Source organism: Polyodon spathula, chromosome 2 (assembly GCF_017654505.1).
Source record: "Polyodon spathula isolate WHYD16114869_AA chromosome 2, ASM1765450v1, whole genome shotgun sequence".
In the NCBI taxonomy this organism is placed as follows: Eukaryota; Metazoa; Chordata; class Actinopteri; order Acipenseriformes; family Polyodontidae; genus Polyodon; species Polyodon spathula.
This window is the reverse complement of record NC_054535.1, coordinates 96,752,148-96,764,251: the sequence shown is the minus strand read 5'-3', so window position 1 is coordinate 96,764,251 and position 12,104 is coordinate 96,752,148. Positions and strand designations below refer to the sequence as shown.

General features: G+C 35.3%; 1 protein-coding gene across 1 annotated transcript in view; it reads left to right on the top strand.

The window, feature by feature from the left end:
* The window catches only part of LOC121304547 (phospholipid-transporting ATPase IC-like), a 50,429-nt gene extending 38,837 nt beyond the window's left edge, over positions 1 to 11,592 (top strand). Inside the window, exons 15-28 of the mRNA XM_041235732.1 lie at positions 345 to 501; positions 801 to 989; positions 4,775 to 4,887; positions 5,066 to 5,230; positions 5,780 to 5,891; positions 6,165 to 6,240; positions 7,122 to 7,251; positions 7,749 to 8,040; positions 8,202 to 8,425; positions 9,188 to 9,271; positions 9,723 to 9,968; positions 10,380 to 10,518; positions 10,694 to 10,824; positions 11,334 to 11,592. Coding sequence (XP_041091666.1) covers positions 345 to 501; positions 801 to 989; positions 4,775 to 4,887; positions 5,066 to 5,230; positions 5,780 to 5,891; positions 6,165 to 6,240; positions 7,122 to 7,251; positions 7,749 to 8,040; positions 8,202 to 8,425; positions 9,188 to 9,271; positions 9,723 to 9,968; positions 10,380 to 10,518; positions 10,694 to 10,824; positions 11,334 to 11,534 — 2,259 coding nt within the window. The 3' untranslated portion in view covers positions 11,535 to 11,592. The remainder of the gene's footprint in view (positions 1 to 344; positions 502 to 800; positions 990 to 4,774; positions 4,888 to 5,065; positions 5,231 to 5,779; positions 5,892 to 6,164; positions 6,241 to 7,121; positions 7,252 to 7,748; positions 8,041 to 8,201; positions 8,426 to 9,187; positions 9,272 to 9,722; positions 9,969 to 10,379; positions 10,519 to 10,693; positions 10,825 to 11,333) is intronic.
* The last annotated feature ends 512 nt before the right edge of the window (positions 11,593 to 12,104 follow it).

Genomic DNA, 12,104 nt, shown 5'->3' with positions numbered 1-12,104 from the left:
TGCAGGTGATATGTTTTGGGGCCTAGTTCTGTCTGTGAAGAGATCTGGGATTTAAAGCTCAGCTACTGACACGGTCACGTTTTTCTGCCAATTAAATGCAGTCATATAATGAAAACGGGTTATTGGGCAATCATGGCTCCCCAGGTTTCCTTTTTATGCCCTTTCACTAGCATTGGCATTTTCAGTATATTGCAAAATACAAATTGTGTCTGCCATTGTTTAGATTGTTACTATACATGTTATCCATGCAGACCCCACCATGTAGTCATTATTTTTTATATTGCATTTGTACTGTATCCTTTATACACTTTTTGTCTTTTTTTTTTTCTTTCAAAACACTGCAGCCTGTGGATTTTAGATGGAACAAGTATGCAGATGGGAAGTTCCAGTTTTATGACCATTCTTTGCCACATTGCATAAAGACAGGGGAAGACCTACATACTCTGGAGTTTTTCAGATTACTTGCCCTTTGCCACACTGTGATGGTGGAAGAAAAGGAAGGTCAGTGAGAAGAAAAGAGCTGGACTTGGAGATTTGAGGTTTTATTTATTTACAGATAATGTTATTCTTTTTAACATTTGTTCATTTTGACCTCTCAGGAATTACAATCTCTGTTTTATGGGAATTCACTGACATTTCACTGGAACCTAATATACTGATAAGGTTATGTGTAATGTATCTAAACAGGCAGATCTAACAAGGCTGCTATTAAAAACTGATTTTTTTTTTTTTTTTTTGTGTGTTAAGGACAAGGTATTGTTTTAGGCATCTCTTTGAGCACATTCTCTTTCTCATCTCAGGTCAACTTGTTTATCAGGCAGCTTCCCCAGATGAAGGAGCCCTCGTTACGGCTGCCAGGAACTTTGGATTTGTCTTCCTCTCCCGAACACAAAACACTATCACAATAAGTGAGATGGGGTTTGAAAAAACATATGAAGTGATAGCAATATTAGACTTCAACAGTGACAGAAAACGAATGTCTGTTATTTGTAAGTGGTAGTTTTTTTGTATGATATTTTTAGTTCTAAATGTACATTTTGTGTGAAATATCTAGTTTGTTAAGGAAACAAATCTAGACGCCTAAGGGGCATTGTTTCGGGTTTTAATGGAAATTTGTTACCGCTAGGGATTTTATTATCATTTTATCATCATTTTTGATTGAACAGTGGTTCAGAATTTATAGAGAATCAGTTTTAGGTTTTCATCAGACCCACTGACGTTCAAATTGCTATCGCTCAGGATCCATTTGAGAGAAAGTAATGGTTTTAGTGCCATTTTGTTGTAAATAGTTAATATGTTCAACTGTTATGATTAACAATTTTGAGACACAATTTGCTTTATTACTTTGGCAGAAAATGTATAAAGGTGTGGCCATCTCAGAATTTGTATGCATGTTTTATTACCTTACTGGCATGTGTTTGACTGATACTGAATTTCCTGGTGGAGGGAGAGGTCATATCAGGAATATGAATTTCACAGAGCAAATTTATTACAAGGAACCCAGTATGCATCAAGCTCTGCCCAGTGATACTGGCTTAATATTTCAGTAAAATAGATCAAATAGATCCTTTTAATTTAGCAATTTTGAATGTCGGTGGATCTGCTCAAAACCTAAAACTGTGACCCTATAACTTCTGAACTGTCGATCCAATGAAGCTGCAATTAAGGTCTGTTTGGAGTGTCCTGCTTTATCAAGACATGACCCATGCCTTAGATATAAAAAGTACATTTTGTGTATGCTGCAGATATGGTTACATTAAATATACCTACTGAATACTCAAGCAGCATTTTATATATATATATATATATATATATATATATATATATATATATATATATATATATATATATATATATATATATATATATTATATATACACCCCCATTGTGGGGGTGTGTGGCACACACCCCCACACGTGTGTGTGTGATACATATATATTCAACTTGGTTTGACAAGTTTTCAAACTGTCTGGAAACAAATAGCCATCTCACTGATAAATCAGTGGAACTGGCGTGGTGGCATTTGTAAGTTTTTTTTTTTTTTTTTTTTTTTTTTTTTTAATGTGTGATTAACAGTTGGCAGTGGACACAAATAAACTAGATTCCCAGAGTACATTACAATTGAACTATGAAGTTTAGATCAGTGTATTTTTGTTTTCTTTTGATTTTTTTTATAGTCGGCTAAAAAAAAATAAAAAATCACTTATTTTTTATGTCAACCTTTAGGAATTTCTAGTGACGCTAGACGCTATGCTCCTAAATGCGCACAAGCAAATTTTGTTGTATATGTGACCAAATTAGTCCCTCTGTAGAGCCCTGTTTAGGATGTTTTGTTTCCGATTTAGTTCCTGAGAATAGTCTCCACAGTTATTATTATTATTATTATTATTATTATTATTATTATTATTATTATTGAGGTGTACCCCCTGCTCGCTGTGTGTTGTTGTTTTTTGTAAAACATTGAAATCCTGTCAGTGAAGAGAAGGCTTAATGCAAAGCTTGTTTTAACATTGTATTTACTACGCTGGCCAGAGACCTACGCTTACAACTGCACTGTCATATTTTCTACATTTTTCTTTAAATTCTCAAATTAATAAAGTGAAACCTGGATAATAAAAAGAGACCGTAGCGTTGGTTAATTTTAAAACCAGCCAGTTTATGTACCCGTGCCGACGTCTAATATATATATATGAATGAGAAAGAGGGGTTTTTAATTGATTTAATCACACCTGTCGATTTCATCTGGTCTATGCAGTATGAAAAAAGTGTGCAAAAAATAAATCTTGAATGAGGGTACTTACTGGGTGTACCTTCTGGTATTTCACAATATCTCAGAATAAAGAAAAGATTACTGCTATTTGCAAAAGTTGCTTTTCTGTGCTTTTATGGCAGTTTATTGTGTCATCTTAGTCACAAGTTATTTTCTTTTTTCTTTTTATACAACATAGTTATTTAACTATCAAAGTTAATAACTGACTGGCTTAGTGGTTTAACTACAGTATATATAGTTAGTGTTTGATGTTAGGAACGTTCAAATGTAAGCTGAAGAAAGCTAAATGCTGGACACGTGTGTGGTGTTTTTTTTAACTTTAATATTACTTTATTATACGTTGTCAAAAAATGCAGTAAATTAATATTTAAAAACACGCAACCAAGAGTGAATCAAATAAACTAAGCATCTGGAGACTCCAACCTGTTAAACTTCCAATGAAATGTTCAAATCAAAAATAGCTGAGCCAGGCGTGAGCCCTCCCAATCCATAAAACACCACACACTGAGTTAATTTTATAAATGACTCACTTTTGGTTAATTTCCAATTACATTTAAGCAAGTATTTTCAAACTGTCAAGTGTGTGTGTGTGTGTGTGTGTGTGTGTGTGTGTGTATATATATATATATATATATATATATATATATATATATATATATATATATATATATATATATATATATATATATATATTCAACATTAGCTGGCATTTAAAGTAAATGGTGTAAGTCACATGTAATCTAAAAGCTAAATTGAAAGGAATTGTTAAGAGTTTACATTATAGTTGTATTTCTGATTTTTATAATTGAGCTGCTGTAGCTTTGAGTGATGTTATGTGCCTGGCGCGCCCCAAGAAATCTTTCACATGGTACACACAACTGAACCACACCAACATCCCTCTCATGCCGATAACTGTTTCAGCCAATCGGAGTGCTGAGGTTCCCTTTCAGAAAAATGAATAAACACAACATGCTGCCATCGAGATAGAGAACAGCAATTACAGTGACAGCCAAATAGTTCACAACAATAGTAAAAGTTACAAATAAGCCTATTTTGAAATACAGACTTAAACTAGGGGAAATTAATAGTATGCACATTGCGTAAAGTGCGTACGGCTGCGGGCGCTAATGTTATGTGCCGCAGGGACTTGGAGGAGTTTTGTGGGGAAGTCTGGTAGTACAAACATAGTCAGGGCGTTACTTTTGCAGATTCAAACTTGCAAGAATATGAGTTCATATTCAGAAAAGACATTATGAATTTACTGTAAATCCAGGAGACACAAGAACATACGTTACCTGGATTGGTTTCACAAACTTCTGTCTGGATGTGGTTTTCTTTCACTGACTGGCTGGCTGCAGTAGCTTTATGTTATATTAATAGAGCAGATAATTAATCATTCAGTAGAAAATGTCAGTGTGTGTTTGTTGCTTGAGTGTTTAGTAGGTTTACATATGGGAAACAAACATATCTACAGCACACACTAATACTTGCAAATTATCTGTTGCTCATGTCGCACGGTATGTAATTAATCACCCCTGTGTGTCTCTGGGACGATTTGAGGTAGTGACTTCTTGTTTGCAGGGTTCTATAAACACACTGTACAAAATTTGCTGTAATGTGACTTGAGTGTTTTAGGGTATAGAGACAGAACATTTTGAGTTTGAGTTGTTTTAATTTGTGGAACACAAGTGCTCTGTGGTTTTTCTCAACTAATACAAGTGTCCGATACAACTTAACTGTTTTATAGTGCCACAGAAGTATTGTCACACTACACTTTTAATATAAGAGAATTCAAGAAAACAAAGTGCTTTTTATATAAACATTGTTTGTTAAACTTGTGTGGTGTGTGGGTTTTTTTTGTTTATTTTGGTCTATGTTAATTGGTGGCTAATGTTCACTAAATGCTTGTATTTAACATGCTTTCTTGAATTATTGTGTATTAAGTGTAGGGTGCCAATACATTTGTATGTGTGTGTCATATAACTCCCTCTGCTTTCTTTTCAGTGAAACTCACTGATGGCACAATCAGACTCTACTGTAAAGGAGCTGATACTGTTATCTACGAACGTTTGTACCCGGAGGCTGAAAACAAGGAAACTACCCAGACAGAACTTGATGTAAGTCTTTTAAACCATTTATTTGAATTCAAACTAAAAAATAACTGGTATGTATTACAACGTCTACTATCTGTACTGCACAGACAGTAAAGTACAATCATATATAAACTGCTTAATTGATCTAGGCAACTGTTTAAATGCAATATTATCTCTAAAATTTGTTTTGATCTTTTCCCAGATTTTTGCAAACGAGACCCTCCGAACTCTCTGTCTGTGTTACAGAGATATAAGCAATGAAGAGTTTAGCGTCTGGGAAGAGAAGCACAAGGAAGCTAGAATTGCTGTGACAGACCGAGAAGCAGCTTTGGATAAAGTATATGAAGAAATAGAAACCAACCTGCTTGTATGTTAATTTTTTTAATTAATAAAATTACAGTGTTTAATCTTGTGCATTGTAATACATCTGCAGGCTAACAGTACAGTTTGCCTAACCTATAATTTTAATGTGAAGATTTAGGGTAAGAGAGGGAAGGGCACATGATGGAACATGTTTAAATATCATACTGGAGAGGGAATATACCGTAAGGTTAACCCATAAACTGAAAGCCAATGCAATTTTTTCAAGCAGATTTTAGTTAACCAGCAAAAGTCTACACAGGACTTCATTTTTAATAACAGAACCGTTTTTGGTATTGTAGCATACTTTTTAGACCAAATGTGTTTGCAAAAATAAACTTGAATTATGGACATTTCCACCAAAAAATGTTCTGCGATTTGACAACAGACCTGAAACAATATCCACACTTATGTTGCATAGCAACATCAGAATAATGTTCCAGAGCTGGTGCTGTTCTTGAAGATGCATATCCTCTATCTGCTGCCCCTCAATTTAGTTGCATAGTAAAATCAAACTCTCTTAAGGCATTTCATTGTGGTTCTTGTCACTTTCCAGCTTATTGGAGCAACTGCCATTGAAGACAAACTGCAAGACGGTGTTCCAGAGACGATATCCAAATTGGCCAAGGCTGATATCAAAATCTGGGTTCTAACTGGGGATAAGAAAGGTACTAGTTTGAAATTTTAAATGTTTTTTTTTTTTCTTGACTGTCAGAAGCATATAAAGCAACTTTTTGCAGAGTACTGTACATATTAGGGATTCAGTTTTGCATTCCAATAATCTGTTATATGAGGGACTAGGTCTTAAACAGTTAACTAATGCAATATCCTGTAAATCGGAGAATCCTTATTGAGATGGTCAGATTTGTTCTCTGGTCTTCTACAGTCTCTACTGGACTTCTACTGTCTTGGTAACAATAACACTTTTTTTCCTCTCGTAGAAACTGCTGAAAACATTGGGTATTCCTGTCAGCTTTTAACTGACGAAACGCAAATCCATTACGGAGAAGATGTCAAGTATGTTTAACTTCTGCAGTTGTAAGCCTGTTTTAGTGCACACAGGATTTTAAATGAGGAGTATGTTTATCAGGCTATGTGAGTCATCGTTGTGATTTATGGTATTATAAGGCAATGTCCTTTTAATTTTGTCAAAGCTTATTTTTTCCTATTAAGAAAAATTATTTAGCAGAAGTTTATTGTTTGACAACAATATGTGGAAAGGCTGAAGCCTGCTTTGAGCTTGGTTCCACTTTAAAGGGGTTCTAGCTAATGCAATATTTCCCGAAACCTGTTGTGCACCTCTTTCATTGTTGATTTTGCGTAACACATGCACTTCCCTTGGTCCTTTCACCTGCTGGGTGATACGTTCCCACCCCTCACACTTTTCTTTCCTGTGATTTACCAGCCAACATGCTTTGAACTGGAGTAATGAAATGAAATTACCTCTGTTACTCTGTAACAGAATACCAGAAAATAACACATTTAAATTGAGAGCTTTCAAAACCTTGTATGGTACCATTTATCATTTAAGTGTTCTCTTAAAATGTGCTGCTTTCAAATCTGCATATTAGACTGATGTTGTGAAATGGAACTTTGTGTAATTATTTGATTTGTTATTGCAGCTTTTAATAGTGTTTAATATTTGTATTTGTTTTTGTAAATGTGAATCTTTGTACATATAATGTGAACACCCAGTATATGTGTATTACCTTTGTATGTAAGCATTTGGATGAACATTGGCAAAGTCAGTCTAGAGGGGAGACGGAGAGCTTATTTAGTTCTGTATGTATTTTGATATTTTATTATGTGACCAGCATAATTTGTCAAATTAACTTGCTTGTAAAGTGGCCAATCATGAAGCCAATTGAACGACTGTAAAATATGTATTTTCCTTGCAGTGTAATTCTGAGGACCAGGCAGCAGAACAGTAGAAACACAGATGGGACAGAACTAGTGAAATCAAAAGCCAAAGAGCCCTACTTTACAGATGGAGGAATACACGCTTTAGTAATCACTGGGTCTTGGCTGGTAAGTTACTGAAGTGTGAAGAGTCCATCTGTCCTTCCCAAATGGTGCACCAACCCCTTCTTTTGGTTTCACCTGGTTGGATAAAATACAGTACTGTTTCCTTTGTTGGGCCCATTTTATATTAGGTCTTCTAAGGTATTATTTGTATGAAATGCACTTGTGTTTTGTGCACACATGTGCATAATGTAATGTAAATCTGCCTGGTGAAGTGCAAATGTTAATGTCTCACTGGTGATCACTTTTGGGACATGGGGGTTTACTTGAAAATACAGATTTCTCAAAACATCCTGTCATTCCCTTTCATGTCAGAAAACATTGTTCTGCTTAATTTAATTAAAAGGCTTATTTTAATGGAAGATATTATGCATATTCTACAACCTGAGGTAGTTTAGTGTTTTATGTTGTAGTTATTTATTTTATATGCTGCAAACACAACAAGGCTATTGATTTTTTTTTGTAATAAATTTGAACTCAAATTAATACATTTTTCCAAACAGAATGAAATCCTTTATGAGAAAAAAAAGAGGAAGAGGAAATTGAAGCTGCGGCTGCCTACTCCCAAGACAAAGGAAGAACAAACACACCAGCAGCAGTCTAAGCTGAAGGAGGAGCGGGCCAAGGAGGAGCGACAGAGCCACTTTGTGGACATGGCCTGCGAGTGCAACGCGGTCATCTGCTGCAGAGTCACTCCCAAGCAGAAAGCCATGGTAGTCAACCTTGTCAAGAAGTGCAAGAAGGCAATCACACTGTCCATTGGAGATGGAGCCAATGACGTCAACATGATTAAAAGTAAAATACTTTAAAAAAAATTTTGTACTAGATTTGTCTGTTTTTTTTATTTTTTTTTTAAATTTAATAACTTGAAATTCTTATGCAGTACAAGGAGGAGAGTAAAGTTTTATATGTGCTTCGTGATTACAATTCCTGATTTCCAATCTTTATCTCTATAGCTGCAGACATCGGTGTTGGGATCAGTGGACAGGAAGGCATGCAGGCTGTCATGTCCAGTGATTATGCCTTTGCCCAGTTCCGCTACCTGGAGAGGCTACTGCTGGTGCATGGAAGATGGTCGTACATCCGCATGTGTAAATTCCTGCGGTACTTTTTCTACAAGAACTTCGCTTTCACGTTGGTTCATATCTGGTACTCATTTTTCAGTGGATATTCTGCAAGGGTAAGAATACCTAGAATTTACCAATTTATGTGACACATGTTTCTTGCCAATTTTAATTTGTTTTAATAGTATGACCTTTCCAAAGCAATCTGAGCTAAACTGCGGCTTTGGCCTAAAGTTTTGCACACCTAGAATTTTAGGATTGAACAGAATAATCTTTTATTTAACATGTAATCAGAAACTACAAATGATATTGAAAAAGTCTCCCGGAAGCCATTATAGTCGTACAGTATTTCATGTTAGGTTTCGAAATGTCACATTTTTCAATTTAAGTATATGAAAAACTCCAAAGTGGTATGTAGTTAAATAAGTTCAGCAGGTTTCATTTGACTTTATGAAGCAACAGTTGTTAGTTCTATAGGAACCGCAATTTGGTTGAATCTTATGACTCCAAATTGCTAATCAGTGGCATTGATGCAGTGTGTTTTTTTTCTGTAGACCGACCCAGTGTTACTATACAGGATCATACATCAGGGGCATATTTTCTAACTCCAATTTCCAAGGAGAAACAAACTTGTTATTTTATTAGTGATTTGGTAATGTGTAATTTGAAGGTCTCTTAAGCACTCAAGTTAGTTATTTCTCATTTTAATATACCCTTCTGTATCTTAGCAGGTTTAAATCCGTATTAAAATGCCAGCTTCCACTGTACTACTTCATTCTCAATGTTTAAAAAAAAAAAAAAAGAAAAAATACAAATGTGCTGTTTTACACCTTGGTTTATAGGTAGAGTTAAATCTTTTTTGTCTTTCTTTTTCTTAGACTGCTTATGAGGACTGGTTCATTACATTGTACAATGTTCTGTACAGCAGTCTTCCAGTTCTTCTTGTAGGTTTGTTAGATCAGGTGTGTATTTTATATTAATTCATTCATTCATGCATGAATCATATATACATGTTCATCAGGTTTTTTGTAACACTGTCCTGAATCTTCTTGATTTCATATGCTCTTAAGCTTTTCAAAACATTTTCTTTAGCAGCTTAATCCCTGACATTTGCAAACACAAACGCACCCTTCTGATTTTGTTTTCGCTGTATTGGCATATCGTTTCCACATTTTATTTTTTAATGGTTTTACTTCTGCCCAAATTCCTTAGGAAATCACCCACCTTTTTGAGGAGTGTATTTTCTTTAAGCTAACATTGGTTCTTCATTGAAACATCATGAAATCTATTAATGTCATAACTTTTAAATGCAATCTTCATTTTAAACGGTGCCTGACAATCCTGAGAGCAACTTAAGGTTTGAGTCTTCATTTTAATACAAGTTATGATTCAGTTTATTTCTTTTGTTTTTAGGATGTGAATGACAAACTAAGCCTCCGCTTTCCAAAGCTTTATGTCCCAGGGCAAGAAGGACAGCTGTTTAATTACAAGAACTTCTTCATAAGTTTGTTCCATGGAATTTATACGTCGTTGATAGTCTTCTTTATACCCTATGGTGCATTTCTGCAAACCATGGGGCAGGATGGGGAGGCACCGTCAGACTACCAGTCATTCGCTGTCACTACTGCCTCCTCTCTAATCATCATTGTCAATCTCCAGGCAAGTAAAATACAGTCAAGTATTGTGTATTTAGTGTAAATAGTGTTGGCTACCCCTTTACCTTCTTGGATTGTGTAAACATTTCCTTTTCTCTCTCTCCCTCTCAAAATGCCAAGCAAACAAAGAGAACAATTTGCAAAAGGTGTTTAAAACATTCACAAGAAGCTAGTGGAACTATTTAATACATCAATAAATATATTTGTTCATGGTTCTATACATGGACTCAGATCACTGTATTGCGTTATTAGGATGTGACAGGCTAATTTTAACTAGAGCTGAATCCTGATCTCATGAAAGGCTTTGAGTTATTGTATATTGTATTTCTGGCTTGCCTCCTTTGTACAGTGTGTGAGAGCTTTGTTTGAGGTGAGGTGCATTGTTATAACTGGGTGCTACCTTTTTCTCTCATAGATTTCCCTGAACACTTCATACTGGACCTTTTTAAATGCATTCTCAGTCTTTGGCAGTATAGCAATTTATTTTGGAATAATGTTTGACATCCATAGCGCAGGGATACATGTCATCTTCCCCTCTTACTTCACGTTTACAGGTTAGTATTGGTCAACTTTGTTTAGTAATGATACGCATGTCAATTCTAATGCAGCCAGTGTTTAGCCATGATGAGTCAAAGTTGGAAATTAAAAATATGGTTTATCATATTGAACTGTGCTAGTTTAAGTAAATAATTGTTGCTCTATTAATTTTATTAATGTTTTCTTCTACAGGAGCTGCTCCAAATGCTCTCAGGCAGCCTTATCTGTGGCTGACGATTATACTGACCGTTGGTATCAGTCTTATGCCTGTTATCGCAGTCCATTTCCTGCACAAGACAATATGGCCTTCAGAGGGTGATAAAGTAAGTTGTCAAGAAAACCTTTAGATTCAAAATAAGAAAATCATCTGACATCGTGGTTCTGTCTGATTTGTAGAACTGCAGTAGGTGTGGTAACTGCTACTGCTACCAATAAAAAAACAATACACTACATGTGCCCGCAGTGTTTTTGTGATGGTGTTTTGTTGGAATGTGTTTTGGGGTTTTACTCGAAACCTGAAGTTCTCTTTATACAGTTTTGAGACTGTCAAACTGTGTGGTGGTTTTGTGATGTGTACTGCTTTTCACTGAGAATTTGACCTTTCAACCCACTTGGTTTCTGAACCTAAACAAATACGGTATTTTAACTGACAACCAGGTACTGATTATTACAAGTAAGATTTTAATTTCTTAATAATGGTGATCTATATATATATATCATGTACCTAATAATTATATCGCCAACAAAATTTCCTTTTTTTAATGTTTAGTAAAAAGACTAAGAACTTTTGCTCTAGGGAGAGGAAATCATTCTCTTCATTTTAAAAACACAGGTACAGAGGAGCCGTAAGACATACGAGGCAGCCGAGTCTCCAAAGAAGAAACCAAGTGCTTTAAGACGAGGTGCAACCAGTCGCCGGTCCGCTTATGCTTTCTCACACCAACGAGGCTACGCTGACTTAATCGCTTCTGGACAAAGCATCCGCAAGAGGCCATCGGCAGTCCGGGCATCCGTGCTCCGAGAAACAGAGTGAACGCCACAGACTAACACACGCTTTTAACAATAATGCATTAAAAGACTTTTTAACTCTTGCACAGTTTACCTTATTTTTATAATGGACAATGTTGTTCTCAGGACATTTTTTAGATTTTTTTTTTGTTCAATATATTCTTATTACTTGTTGAATTCCCTGATATTTGCCGTTTTAGTTCTGTGGTGGCCTTAATATTGTGATGCTTTATGTCTTGACCATTTTCTACTCCAGCTGTGCATGTTTTTGATATTGTTACAACTGGGTGGTGTTACTAGTCATACAAGTTTTTTTTGTTTTTAATAGGTGAAGAAATGTGTGTAGTGAATTTGTTATCCTCCACTTATGAAATAAATTAGTTACTTAAACATTTTACCTACTCAAAAAGGGCTTGTTAGATTTTATAAAACTAGACTCCTCTTGGACTTTGTGAAAGAATTGCAGCAAAAGGCATGTACAAATTAATCAAAGAATAGCAGTACGCAGTGAGTTTAGATTATGGATAGTGTCCCCAACACCATGCTAATTATAAAGATAGGTGGGTCTTTAAGTTTTTAGGGGTAATTGTGTACA